Source organism: Corella eumyota, chromosome 2, assembly GCF_963082875.1.
Source record: "Corella eumyota chromosome 2, kaCorEumy4.1, whole genome shotgun sequence".
Classification (NCBI taxonomy): domain Eukaryota; kingdom Metazoa; phylum Chordata; class Ascidiacea; order Phlebobranchia; family Corellidae; genus Corella; species Corella eumyota.
Window position 1 is genome coordinate 16,167,714 of NC_137491.1, and position 13,453 is coordinate 16,181,166.

The following is a 13,453-nucleotide window of genomic DNA, read 5'->3' on the forward strand; positions in this document are numbered from 1 at the left end:
TTTTTCTGAGACAACATTTTCATCAAAACAGGAAAATTCGTTCGTTGGGTATACTTCACCAATTCAATTTCCGCTTGGCACAACTCAGATCTATTTAAACTGCTGGATATTAAAACTTTATCCAAACTGGCCTCTCTTTTATTAGCCAGAAAACATTTGAATTTCAAAATCCATGCAGTGGCCCTTTTTAACCGGTTGAAACATGAAAAATATGAAATAAAATAATCCGTTGGCGTTATTTCCATGGTAAGGGTTGACATTACCCTGACAGGAAACTTTCTCTCAAATAGTGGAAAATCATCAGGCAATTTGGGTAGTTTATCCAGTTGTGGTGGCCAGCATTCTGGTGGTTCTGCTAAGAAATCTGGACCAGACAACCATACCTCCAGATTCCAGAAATTCACTTGCGGTAATAACACGTGTTGCATCATCAGCTGGGTTTAACTTTGTAGGAACATATCTCCAACTTGAAATGTTACTTGACCTTTCAATTTCAGCAAGTCGATTTGCCACAAACACTGGAAACCTTTTATGATCGTTATATATACTTTGTAAGACCGCTGTTGAATCCGACCAAAACACTGATGAACAATTGGCTAACTTCAACTCTTCTTTGACCAGGATATCTAATCGAACAGCAGTAACTGCAGCAAGAAGTTCTAGGCGGGGTATGGTGGTGCTAGACTGTGGAGCAATATGGGACTTCCCCATCACAAACGAACAATGCACATTATTGAATTTATCAATGGCTCTTAGATAACACACAGCTCCATAAGCTTGCATTGAAGCATCAGCAAAATGATGTAGTTGATATTCAGTGATCCTTTAAAACTGCGAGGAAGCGAAATCGCCCTTAACTTTGGAAGCCCTTGTAACCACTCTTCCCATCTTCTAGAGTCACTTTCAGAAATATTTTCATCCCAAGTTAGATCCTGAGAACACAGATCTCTCATTATCAATCTTGCTTCAAGTGTAACTGGAGTTACAAATCCTAATGGGTCAAACAGTGAGTTTACTGTGGAAAGTAGTCCTCGTCTCGTGTAGGGATTTTTCTTCAATGACACTTTGAACTGAAACTCATCCTTGGACACATCCCAGTAGACTCCGAGTACCCGATCACCAACACAATCATCTAAACTCATGGAAGTTACAGTCTTTGACCTTTGCTCTTCAGGAACAGATTTTAGCACATCCTCATTATTCGATAGCCATTTCGTCAAGTTGAAACCACCTTTTGACAACATATCACGAAGTTCTTTAATTAATTGAATTCCTTCTGTAACACTTGACACCGAAGTGAGACAGTCATCAACATAAAAAATCCTTCGCACGACGTCGACTGTCTTTTGAGAATAACCAGATCCAAAGCTGCTTGCAACTTGCTTGAGGCAAAATGATGCACAACTTGGTGATGAACGTGCACCGAACAGATGAACCGTCATTCTATGTGGAATTGCCTTCTTTGTCATATCACCTTCAGACCACCATAAAAACCTTAACGCGTCACGATCCCCAGGCTCTACTTTCACTTGATGAAACATTGCTTCTACGTCTGCAACCAAGGCAATCGGGCCCTTTCTAAATCGAGTCAGCACTGCAACCAGACTGTTCATCAGATCAGGACCTTTCATGAGTGTTTCGTTAAGTGACATGTTGCAATATTTTGCGGCACAATCATACACAATGCGTAGCTTGTCTGGCTTGTGTATGTTGATAACAGGGTGATGAGGTATATACCATGTTAAAGTACTGGTTTCAAGTTCTTTTGCAGGCACCTCTTCCGCATAGCCCTTCTTGATATATGTGGACATTACCTCCAAATACCTTTGGTGTAAATTTGTATCTCGAACCAGTCGCCTTTTCAGACTCTCGAGACGACGCTCGGCCATTTTAAGGTTGTCAGGCAGACTTATTTCCTGATGTTTCCAAAGCAACGGGATCTGAAAATGGCCGTCTACTAGCTTGACCGACTGCTTCATTTGCTTGAAGGCAATTCTATCTTCCCTAGAATTTGCAACTTCTAGTTCATTGGCCATTACATAACGATCTGGAGGTTTTAGCAGCTCACACTTCTCAATTTCCTGGACACTAACCTGAGACACCACAGCTTCCCTGTCCAGTGGCTTCCTGGCAAACAACGTCGGACCAAACAGGGACCAACCAAGGGTTGTTCTCACTGCGTCGGGACAACCAGATGGACCCAAGCGAGTCTCTTTAACTCTAAAGGCTTCTGTGACATTGGCTCCAATAAGCAGAGTAACAGTACCTCCAATTACTTCAGGTAATTCAATATCTTGTAGGTATTTGTGCATCTTAAGCGTTCTCTTTGTCGGCTTAACGTTTGGCTTAATGGGTATTTCTTCAATCGACAGTACTTCTGGTAGATTTATGTTGACTTCTTCATCAATTAAAGAACCGACAGATAGACGAACTGAAGTACTTAGACATTCCTTTGCTTGATCAGTCATGGTTTTAAGCTTTAAACGTTTCTGAGATCCAGTAGCACCTAAACTTTCAATCAGTTTATGCTCACAAAAGGAATCAGAAGAACCCTGGTCCAAAAAGGCATATGTTTTGACCACTTTGTCTTGATAGCGCACCTTTACTGGAATTACATTGAAGTAGACACCATTCCCAGCAATTTCATTTGCTCTAATCGTAGAACATAATATCTCCTTTTGTCGTGATGTTGATTCGGCACTAACTTGTAATTTATGCAGCAAAGTGTGATGATTATTTGCAGCACAATCTTTAACTTCACACACTGCTTTGATTTCACAGTTACCAATGTGATGTCCATGACACAAACAGCGAAAGCAAAGTGACTTCATCCTAACAAGATTTATTTTATCTCGGTATGACATTCCTTTAAATTCTGAACAGTTAGAAAGGGAATGAAATTTCTTACAACAGACACAAGCAGGATTCTGGGATAATTTGATTTCCTTGGGTATCGCTTCTGCAGACATAGCATTGCAAGCGGATAACCTTTGACGCCTTGTGTTGTTACCAGTGCTTCTTAAGCTGCTTTGACCATAAACAGCTTTTCCATACAGAGAATTAGCTATTTCAGACTGTCTGGTGACAAACCTAACCAGATCAATGAAACTAGCCTCATGCCCACTTTCTTCAACAATTCGGACAGAAAATGAAACCCATTCTTTCTTTAGACTCTCAGGTAGCTTGTCGATAATTTGAACCATTGTCCTAAACGAATTCAGACTAGCAAATTCTTTTAATTCTTTCATTGAAGTAACACATTTTTCCAACAGAATGGAAAACGACATTAAACCATCGGGGTCGTTAGCCTTTACCTTAGGGCTTTCCAAAATGTACCTCTCACAACAATTTGCTATAACATGAGGTTGCCCAAAGTCATACTCTAACCTATTTAGAGCTAAGACATATCCGGATCCATCTCTTCCAGTATAATGTTCAATAGTCTGACACACCTTTTCTGAACAATGTTGAATCAAAAACAACAGACGCAGCTCGTCTGTCTAACATGAGGATTATCTGCAATGTGCATTTTGAACGAACTCATAAAGGAAGTGTACTTCATTGGGTCTCCATCAAATTTTTTAATCACCGGATTTGGTAATATTCTCTTAACTTCTGTGTTATTGCGAGCTGAAACGGTCATTCGAGGTTTCGCTGGGGCAGAATAAACTTCCTCAGGGTAAGGACAGTAGTGGGGTTTGGAATGTGGAATTGGTGGCGACCTTGAAAAGTATGGGGTTTCTTTGGGTAATTGGGGCTTGAAATCTCCATAATTTGATTGTTGTACTTGAATTATTGGTTTGAGAGGTTTCCTTTCTATCAAAGGGGAAAAATCTTTCCTATGCGAAATAGGTTGCGAAGTGGCTTGATTTTGTATTGATTGCTTGACGGATTGTTCCTTATTTGTGGGAATTGAAACATTTTTGGAAGTATTCGGACTTGGTTGGGGTAAAACTGAATCAATCTTAATCGTTGCTGGCAATCTTGCATCTGTATACTGGCTTGAAAACACGCTTTCATTCTCAGATACATTGTCATCCCATGCATCAGACTCCGCTTGAGCAAACTCTACTTTGCGATCAGCTTCTCTCATTTCAGAGGCAGCCTTTTGCTCAGCCTCTGCTTGTTGCTCCAACATTCTTTCTTGAGCATGCTGTTTGGCTAACAATGCCAACTTAAGTTTCACCTTTGACTGGCGGCGCAAACTTTTACATGAACTAGAACTTGACGACCGAGAACAAATACTTGGTGGTCTATTTAAATGTTCCAGATGAAACAATTCTTCGGGCGACAAACTACTGTTTTTCTCAGCACCAATATAATCTGCCAGCCATCGAGTAACCTTAACATCAAACTCAGCCTTTACCCGTTTACAATCCTTTTTCTTAGACACAGTTTCTGGCATTGATTGGCTTGAGGTCATTGAATCACAAAGGCTCATCACTTTGTAGAATTCAGCGTCAACTTCCTTCAACAACTCCCTAAACTTAAGCTCATTGCCAGGTTTTGCCATAAACTGTTCTGCTCGGTTGTATTTGTCTTGTAGTGAGCCCAATAGCTCTACAACAGCATCTTTTGATTCCATATTTAGTCAGTAGTCTGAAACGTGCTCAACGGCACTAAAATTAAACTCTATAGTTTAAAATAGTTTGAAACGATGTTACGTCGTCCTTGCAGTAAGTGCGGCTTTGATACACTCAGACGAGTAGCAGAAATAATCAATTACCAACACCAGACTTAGTTATAGTTATTAACTCGTTTAGACATCAATCACACCAGTTTAACTTTCTTTGAACTTATTATTGTTAGCCCTTCATATGACGCAACAATAGGACAACACAATTTCAACACAATTCTTATAACGAAAAACGGTGCACACAGATCGGTGAAAAATACGGTTTCTAAAACAAAGAAACATATATAAGCTACTAATAATACAAAATACCCTACACAATTATCTTAAGATAACAGTAAACATTATAAAACACTCAAATAAACAGTATTGAAAACATTATAAAACACGTGCTTACCAAACTATTTTAAGACAAAGCCCAGTTAAACAATATATCGGTATGGTAAAATCTCGTTGGCTTGGTAATTCAGTTTATCATTTATACTTAATTTACACAAGGTACATAAAAAGAAACATAGGATTAGACTAGATTAAAACAGATAAAACTAACACGCTAAATTTATATCTTATCTCTGACAATACTTGGCTAAAGAAAGAACATAAAATCGGTCAAGCGTAAAAGTATACGACGATAAATTCACACTGGTTCAATATCTTACAATAAAGTTTTTTGTTTATATACCTACTGTTAGGATGTTTGTATGCAAAATATTTAATCGAATACTAGTATTTTTTCATTTAAACAGTTTAAATTAAACAACTTTGTTACGTTTTTGTGAATATTAGAAAGACGTTGGTGTTAAACGTTTGAAGAACTTTAGTTCTCAAACCGAGAAAATTATTCCGAAACCGCTTAGGTTGTCGATGGTAAGTTTAAATATATTCAACAGCATAGTAAATAAAAGTTTTAAAAAAATTAATAAACAATGTGTAAATACCTTCGTTTCTATAACTAAACATTACTAATTACAACTTCAACTACAAGGAACCGGTTGGCGGTTCAACTAAACGGGTGAAAAGACGAGGGTTATTCACGTGTTTTACCAAGAAAAGATCATTGAATAGAGTGGCAGTAGAGGTTTTTGAAGTCAAGGAAAGCTCAGTAAGCGTAGAGGTATGATATTGTTATGTGTTTAAACCATGTAGGCCTACTGCTATTTTTTTTTGAAGTTTCTTAGACACACCCACGATACACGTTCAAATGGTTCGACTAAATCCAATATACGACTTTGGTTTATTATGCCAAAGTTATCAAAAACATAATTTTTAAAGACTTTGTTGTAAAATAGTTAGCAGTTTACTGAAAAATAAACCAATTGGTCAATAAAAAAATTACTTTAGATGCAGGAAATGCAGCACGAGGCTAGTGCTAAAAATTTCTTGAACTTCGTGATGGAAGAATCCGAAAAACAATTTGTTGAGGATTGGAATGAATTTGAGAAATTAGAGGTAACAATACGACTTTTAAATTTGTCGCAAATACAGTAGCTTGCTCAAGATTTTATGTTGTTTTCTGTGAATAGACCTAAAAATACTTTTGTTTGTAGCTTTAAATGCCTTAAAATCAATGACTAAATAGCTTGCGATGCAATTAAAACATTTATATTTTTAATAACAATGTAAAAAAGTTGCAAATACAGTACTAGTGACTTTTCATTTAGGAGGAGCATATGAAAAGAAAGGAAGTTGTTACCCAATTCAATCTTGTCCTAGTTGAGGTAGGCTAACAATCTACATGTTGTTTTTATTCACTGCCTTATATAAAAATTCTTTAAGACTGTGGTCCTGGCATTGCAACATTGATTTTTTTGATACTTTTTAATATGTTGGGTTATTTTTAGATGCAGGATAAATGGTACAAGGCTGTTGCCAAAAATTTCTTGGAAAATATTGTTAAAAATAGTCAGAAAAAGGTAGCTAAATATCATCTTCAGCAAGAGCGCATTAAGGTACAAAAAATTCCACATTTTGTATAATGTATTATAACGATTTATGTAACCCGATTGTTATACATTGTTAATATTTAATTATTTAAACAGTTGGTTATGCCTTATTAAATACTATAGTGTTTTTCTTTAGATGCGAGAAATGCAGATAAACATTATCGCACAAAATTTGGCGGCAAACCTGTTGGAGGACTGCATTAAGAAAGAAAAGGAAATCGTGAAAGAGCGACAAGAGGTAAAATAATAACGCATACAATCTTTAGTTCATAATAACAGCTTTACTTATAATCTAACAGTAATTCAACATCATTTTTGTTTCTATTTTAGAAGGAAAAAATAATGAGAAAAAGGGTGATTGCTCAACACGAACTTGTCTTAGTCGAGGTATATTTTAAACGTTGTTTTTTGTTATTTTTTTACACAAAAATTAGTTTAAAATGGGCCCAAATTAAAATCATTTTCGTTTATTTTTTTTTTTATTTACAGTTGATGGATAACCGGTACAAGGCCGTTGCCAAGAATTTTATGAATCTTTTTAAAATAGATTGCCAAAAAAGATTGCTGAAAATTCAGCTCGCAGAAAAGATGCAACTCGAGGTAAAAATCTCCCCAAATTGACACAATTTATGCAAAATATCTAGGTTTTTTAAATAGATTATATATATTTAAAATAATATTCAACCAAATTTATTTCTTTTTAGAAGGAGAAAATAATGAGAGAGAAAACGATTGCTCAATACGACCTTGTCTTAGTCGAGGTATATTTTAAACGTAGTTTTTTTTTACACAAAAATTAGTTTAAAATGAGCCCAAATTAAAGTCATTTTCGTTTATTTTTTGTTTTATTTATAGTTGATGGATAACCGGTACAAGGCCGTTGCCAAGAATTTTATGAATTCTTTCAAAATAGATTGCCAAAAAAGATTGCTGAAAATTCAGCTTGCAGAAAAGAAGCAACTCGAGGTGAAAAATCTCCCCAAATTGACACAATTTATGCAGATTTTTATAGCAAAATATCTAGGTTTTTTAAATAGATTATATATATTTAAAATAATATTCAACCAAATTTATTTCTTTTTAGAAGGAGAAAATAATGAGAGAGAAAACGATTGCTCAATACGACCTTGTCTTAGTCGAGGTATATTTTAAACGTAGTTTTTTTTTACACAAAAATTAGTTTAAAATGAGCCCAAATTAAAGTCATTTTCGTTTATTTTTTGTTTTATTTATAGTTGATGGATAACCGGTACAAGGCCGTTGCCAAGAATTTTATGAATTCTTTCAAAATAGATTGCCAAAAAAGATTGCTGAAAATTCAGCTTGCAGAAAAGAAGCAACTCGAGGTGAAAAATCTCCCCAAATTGACACAATTTATGCAGATTTTTATAGCAAAATATCTAGGTTTTTTAAATAGATTATATATATTTAAAATAATATTCAACCAAATTTATTTCTTTTTAGAAGGAGAAAATAATGAGAGAGAAAACTGTTGCTCAATACAAACTTGTCCTAGCTGAGGTAGGCTAACAATCTACATGTTGTTTTTATTCACTGCCTTATATAAAAATTATTTATCACTGTGCGGTCATGGCATTGCAACATTTATTTTTTTTTTGTTCTTATTAGTTTGCTTGGTTATTTATAGATGCAGGATAGTTGGTACAAGGCTGTTGCCAAACAATTCTTGGATAACATTACTAAAAATAGTCAGAAAAAGGTAGCTGAATATCATCTTCAGCAAGAGCGCATTAAGGTACAAAAAATCCACTTTTTGTATAATATATCATAACGAATTATGTAACCCGATTGCAATACATTAATGTTTAATTATTTAAACAGTCGGTTATGCCTTATTAAATGTTATAGTGTTTTTTTTTTAGATGCGAGAAATGCAGATAAACATTATCGCACAAAATTTGGCGGCAAACCTGTTGAAGGATTGCATTAAGAAAGAAAAGGTAATCGTGAAAGAGCGACAAGAGGTACAATAATAATGCATACAATCTTTAGTTCACAATAACAGCTTTACTTATAGTCATCTAACAGTAATTTAACATCATTTTTGTTTCCATTTTAGAAGGAAAAAATAATGAGAAAAAGGGTGATTGCTCAACACGAACTTGTCTTAGTCGAGGTATATTTTAAACGTTGTTTTTTGTTATTTTTTTACACAAAAATTATTTTAAAATGGGCCCAAATCGTTTATGTTAATTTTTTGTTTTATTTATAGTTAATGGATAATCGGTACAAGACTGTTGCCAAGAATTTTATGAATTCTTTCAAAATAGATTCCCAAAAAAGATTGCTGAAAATTCAGCTCGCAGAAAAGAAGCAACTCGAGGTAAAAAATCTTCCCAAGTTGACACAATTCATGCAGACTTTTATAGCAAAATTTCTAAGTTTTTAAGTAGATTATTTATTCTCAAAATAATATTTAACAAAATGTACTCCTTTTTTAGAAGGAGAAAATAATAAGAGAGAAAACGGTTGCTCAATACAAACTTAAGCAACTTAAAGTAAGTTTCCACAGGCCACTTTAATACGTTAACTAGTCTTTAAATATAACTTTTCAATAACACTTTTCTTTTTTTTATTAGGCTAATATAAGCTAAAATACCATAACTTAACGATAACTATAACCCCAACTCTTGTACTAGCTAAGGTTATGCTTTAATTATCGTTAAGTTTTTTTTTTTTTTTCATTATTTTGTAGATTTTGGAGATGGAATACAAGAAACTTGCAAAAGAAATTGTGGGATCTGTAATAAGCGGCAGCAAAAGCAAAATTGCTGAAAATCGGATGCAATCCAACCTTACCGCTAGAAAACTCGTGGAATCAGTAATACAGAATAGTGAAGAAGAAGAATACACTGAGCATCAAATCGCGTATGAGCGATTCGAGGTAATTAATAAAAACCTAAATTTTATCGTAATTTTGCTACAAGTTTTATATGCTTATATATAACCATTTATTACAGAAAAGAAAAATGATTAAAAACAAAACGGGTGCCAAGAAAAAGCATGTTGGAGCAAAGGTTAGTTATATTATACATTGTTGTGTAATAACATTTAGTCAAAAAAAATAATTAAGGCCTATTCTAAATAATTATGTAAAACCAGGTAACGTAATAAAATATAATAAACCACCCCTTAAGTTTGAATTTATTACTGATTAAATTAATTGTTTTTAGAAACAAAAGATACAGATTGACTTTACTGTAAAAAGTTTCGTAAAATCTATCATAAAGAATAGTGAAGAAGAAGAATTCGCTGAAAATAAAAATGCTGTTAAGCAACTTGAGGTAAAAACTAAAATACTTACATTCTTGAACTTAACCAAAGCAGTTTATCTATTGCTTAATTGATTAATTTTAAGACTTGGATAAAACCACTTTATCAAAATTGATTTTTTTTTCTTCAGATGCAAGAAATGCGGTACAAAAATATTGCGAAAAATTATGTGGACCATCTTTTAGAAGATTGCAAAAAGGCATTTGCAAAGAATCTGACTGCAAACAAGCGTCTGGAGGTATGCATAACACATATTTAAAATCTTAAATTTAACATCTATGCATTCAAGATTAAATTTATTTGTATATTTTTTTAGATACGAAAAATGCAATTGAATTTTACCGCTAAAAATCTTGTGGAAACTGTTATCAAGGACAGCGAAAACGAAGAATTCGCTAAGAATAAAATTGCTGTTCAGCAACTCAAGGTAAAAACTGCAATTATCTAGCTCTTAAACCTAACTAAGATGTATTACATTTATTGTTTAATTAAATAATTAAAAAAAAAATTGCTAACATAACAAAATTATTTTTTTATTTTTAGGTGCAAGAAATGCAATACAAATTTATTGCGAAAAATTATGTGGAACATCTTTTAGCAGATTGCAAAAAGGCATTTGCTAAAAATCACAGCAGAAACAAGAGTATCGAGGTAAGCATTGCATATATTCAAAATCTTAAATTTAATATCTTTGCATTCCAGAATAAATTTATTTGTATATTTTTTTAGATACGAAAAATGCAATTGAATTTTACCGCTAAAAATCTTGTGGAAACTGTTATCAAGGACAGCGAAAACGAAGAATTCGCTAAGAATAAAATTGCTGTTCAGCAACTCAAGGTAAAAACTGCAATTATCTAGCTCTTAAACCTAACTAAGATGTATTACATTTATTGTTTAATTAAATAATTAAAAAAAAAATTGCTAACATAACAAAATTATTTTTTTATTTTTAGGTGCAAGAAATGCAATACAAATTTATTGCGAAAAATTATGTGGAACATCTTTTAGCAGATTGCAAAAAGGCATTTGCAAAGAATCTGACTGCAAACAAGCGTCTGGAGGTATGCATAACACATGTTTAAAATCTTAAATTTAACATCTATGAATTCCAGATTAAATTTATTTGTATATTTTTTTAGATACGAAAAATGCAATTGAATTTTACCGCTAAAAAACTTGTGGAAACTGTTATCAAGGACAGCGAAAACGAAGAATTCGCTAAGAATAAAATTGCTGTTCAGCAACTCAAGGTAAAAACTGCAATTATCTAGCTCTTAAACCTAACTAATTTGTATTACATTTATTGTTTAATTTAATAATCAAAAAAAACAGAGGACTTGCTAACACATAACAAAATATTTTTTTTTAGGTGCAAGAAATGCAATACAAAAATATTGCGAAAAATTATGTGGAACATCTTTTAGCAGATTGCAAAAAGACATTTGCTAAAAATCACAGCAGAAACAAGAGTATCGAGGTAAGCATTGCATATATTCAAAATCTTAAATTTAACATCTTTGTATTCCGACTGAATTAATTTGTATATTTTTTTAAGATACGAAAAATGCAATTGGCTTTTACCGCTAAAAAACTTGTGGCATCTGTGATCAAGGACAGCGAAAACGAAGAATTCGCTAGGAATAAAATTGCTACTAAGCAATTTGAGGTAAAAACCGAAATAATTACAAAACACAGTCCGGTTATTGCCTGATTAAATACTTAATCATTTCAAAGACTTGTTTAAAACTAGCTTAACAAAATTACATTTATTATTTTTAGACACAAAAAATTCGATATCAGATTACTGCAAAAAAATTTGTGAAAAATCTTTTAAAAGATTGCAAAAAGACATTTGCTGAGAATTTGAGCAAAAACCGAGGTCTTGAGGTATGCTTACCATATATTTAAAATTAAAATATTTTGTTAAATTCTTAAATTTAACATCTTTGCATTTCAGATTAAATAAATTTTAACTTTTTTTTAGATACAAGAGTTGCAGTTGAAATTTACTGTAAAAAAGTTGGTAGAATCGGTCATAAAAGACAGCAAAGAGGAGGAATTTAATAAAAATTTTAATTCCAACATGCAATTCCAGGTAAAAAAAACATTGATTTTAACACAATTATAGTAATACTCAACTTATTTGTTAATAAAATTACTTAAAAATATAACCTGTTCATTTAAAATAAAGTTTTTGTTTCTAGTTAAACTTTCTTTAGACTCACAAGTTTCAATAAATTCAAAAACCAGTTTGATACATAACAATAATATTATTTATTTGATTTTAGATGAAGGAAAAACAGCAAAATGCTGCCAGTGCCTTTCTTGGAGAAGCCGAAATGCTGCCAGAGCAACCATTGGTGCCAGCGCCACCTATAATGATTGCCGAAATGTAGAACAAACTGTGTCTACAACGAAAAAAAAACAACAACGTTGTTTTGAATGGACATTTTCATTTTTTATTTTTGTGTTGCCCGTATATTAATTGTATTCGTATGTGCTCGTCCTGTCCGTATGTTCTATATTATCGTATTTTTTATTCGCGATGTGTATATATGTTATATGTATATATATTTAAAATAAAATACAAAAATATATGTTGTTTTTATTTTCTGAATTTGTTTGCGATATTTATTATGCAAAAATAAGGCCAGAAAAATAATTTTAAAATAAATTCAAGTTTAATATCTACAGGTTTTACGCAATTTAACTTCGTGAACGTCACTGAATTTTAATATGCATATTAAACGGTTTTGCGTCAGTAAAACACCAAAAGTAAATAGCGAAAGTAATTTTGAATAAAATTCCTCAAGCCACTGTTCTATGCTACGCAAATAAGGCAAAAAAGAATGTCTATTACCTATACGACATTGATAAAGATTTTCATACATTATGGGAAAACCTATAAATTTACACAAAAGATCATTCTTTATGAGGCCGATAACTTCAATAAAAAACGTTTTTTGAATTTTTTATTTAAATATTGTGAATAGAGTTTTCACAAACAAAAGAAAGTTTCTAAACACTCATGCAAAGGGAATTTTTACACACACTATGTTAATACGCAGAATATTTCAGTATAAGTACTTGGGCTTAAGTTAAATTGCGGAAAATAAAGGCTAGGTTTAATTCCTCATACAAAAGAAAACAAGGTTGTGGTGAAACATTTTTTATATAAGGGTCTATAACCGAATATATTATGTATTTATGGTCGCCTAGTTTTATTCGATCAATTGAGAAAATAAGATATATATGGATTTTTTAGTTAGTTATATTATTTGTTTTAATTACATTTTTAGCAATACATTTTAGTAAAGCATGTTCGTAAATAGGAATATCTGGCTATTCTCAATTGCCTTACTGTTTCTTGTTATTAAAGTCAAATCACAATCCGGTAAGTGAGTTACTCGTGATCTAGCCTAACGTAATAACTTTATTAAAAAATAGCCTACATCGTGTACTATATTATTATTATATCTTAACAAATTTTTATCTTGTTACGCTGTCTAACTGTTTGGTGCGTTTAGATAACGAAACCACGATTTCTGGAGATGGTGGTAGCGGCTTTACAGACGCAACA

The 13,453-nt window shown here is 32.7% G+C and overlaps 2 protein-coding genes across 2 annotated transcripts; both read right to left on the reverse strand.

Moving 5' to 3' along the window:
- Positions 1-318: 318 nt before the first annotated feature.
- Positions 319-711, reverse strand: LOC145742521 (uncharacterized). Its single transcript, XM_082560295.1, has one exon. It carries the CDS (start codon positions 709-711, stop codon positions 319-321), a length of 393 nt encoding a protein of 130 aa, XP_082416421.1.
- A 41-nt stretch (positions 712-752) lies between these two features.
- LOC145742522 (uncharacterized) lies at positions 753-4,585 on the reverse strand. The gene is made up of 2 exons (XM_082560296.1): positions 3,541-4,585; positions 753-3,457 (listed from the first exon to the last, which is right to left on the reverse strand). Exons 1-2 carry the CDS (start codon positions 4,583-4,585, stop codon positions 753-755), a joined length of 3,750 nt encoding a protein of 1,249 aa, XP_082416422.1.
- Between the last annotated feature and the right edge of the window lie 8,868 nt (positions 4,586-13,453).

Excerpts from the sequence above, each read along its gene's own strand:
- LOC145742522 (XM_082560296.1), bottom strand. The coding sequence starts at position 4,585 with ATGGAATCAAAAGATGCTGTTGTAGAGCTATTGGGCTCACTACAAGAC. Across the intron at positions 3,458-3,540 it reads GAAGTACACTTCCTTTATGA|AAAAGGTGTGTCAGACTATT; the intron begins GTTCGTTCAAAA and ends AACATTGTTCAG.
- LOC145742521 (XM_082560295.1), bottom strand. The coding sequence starts at position 711 with ATGGGGAAGTCCCATATTGCTCCACAGTCTAGCACCACCATACCCCGC.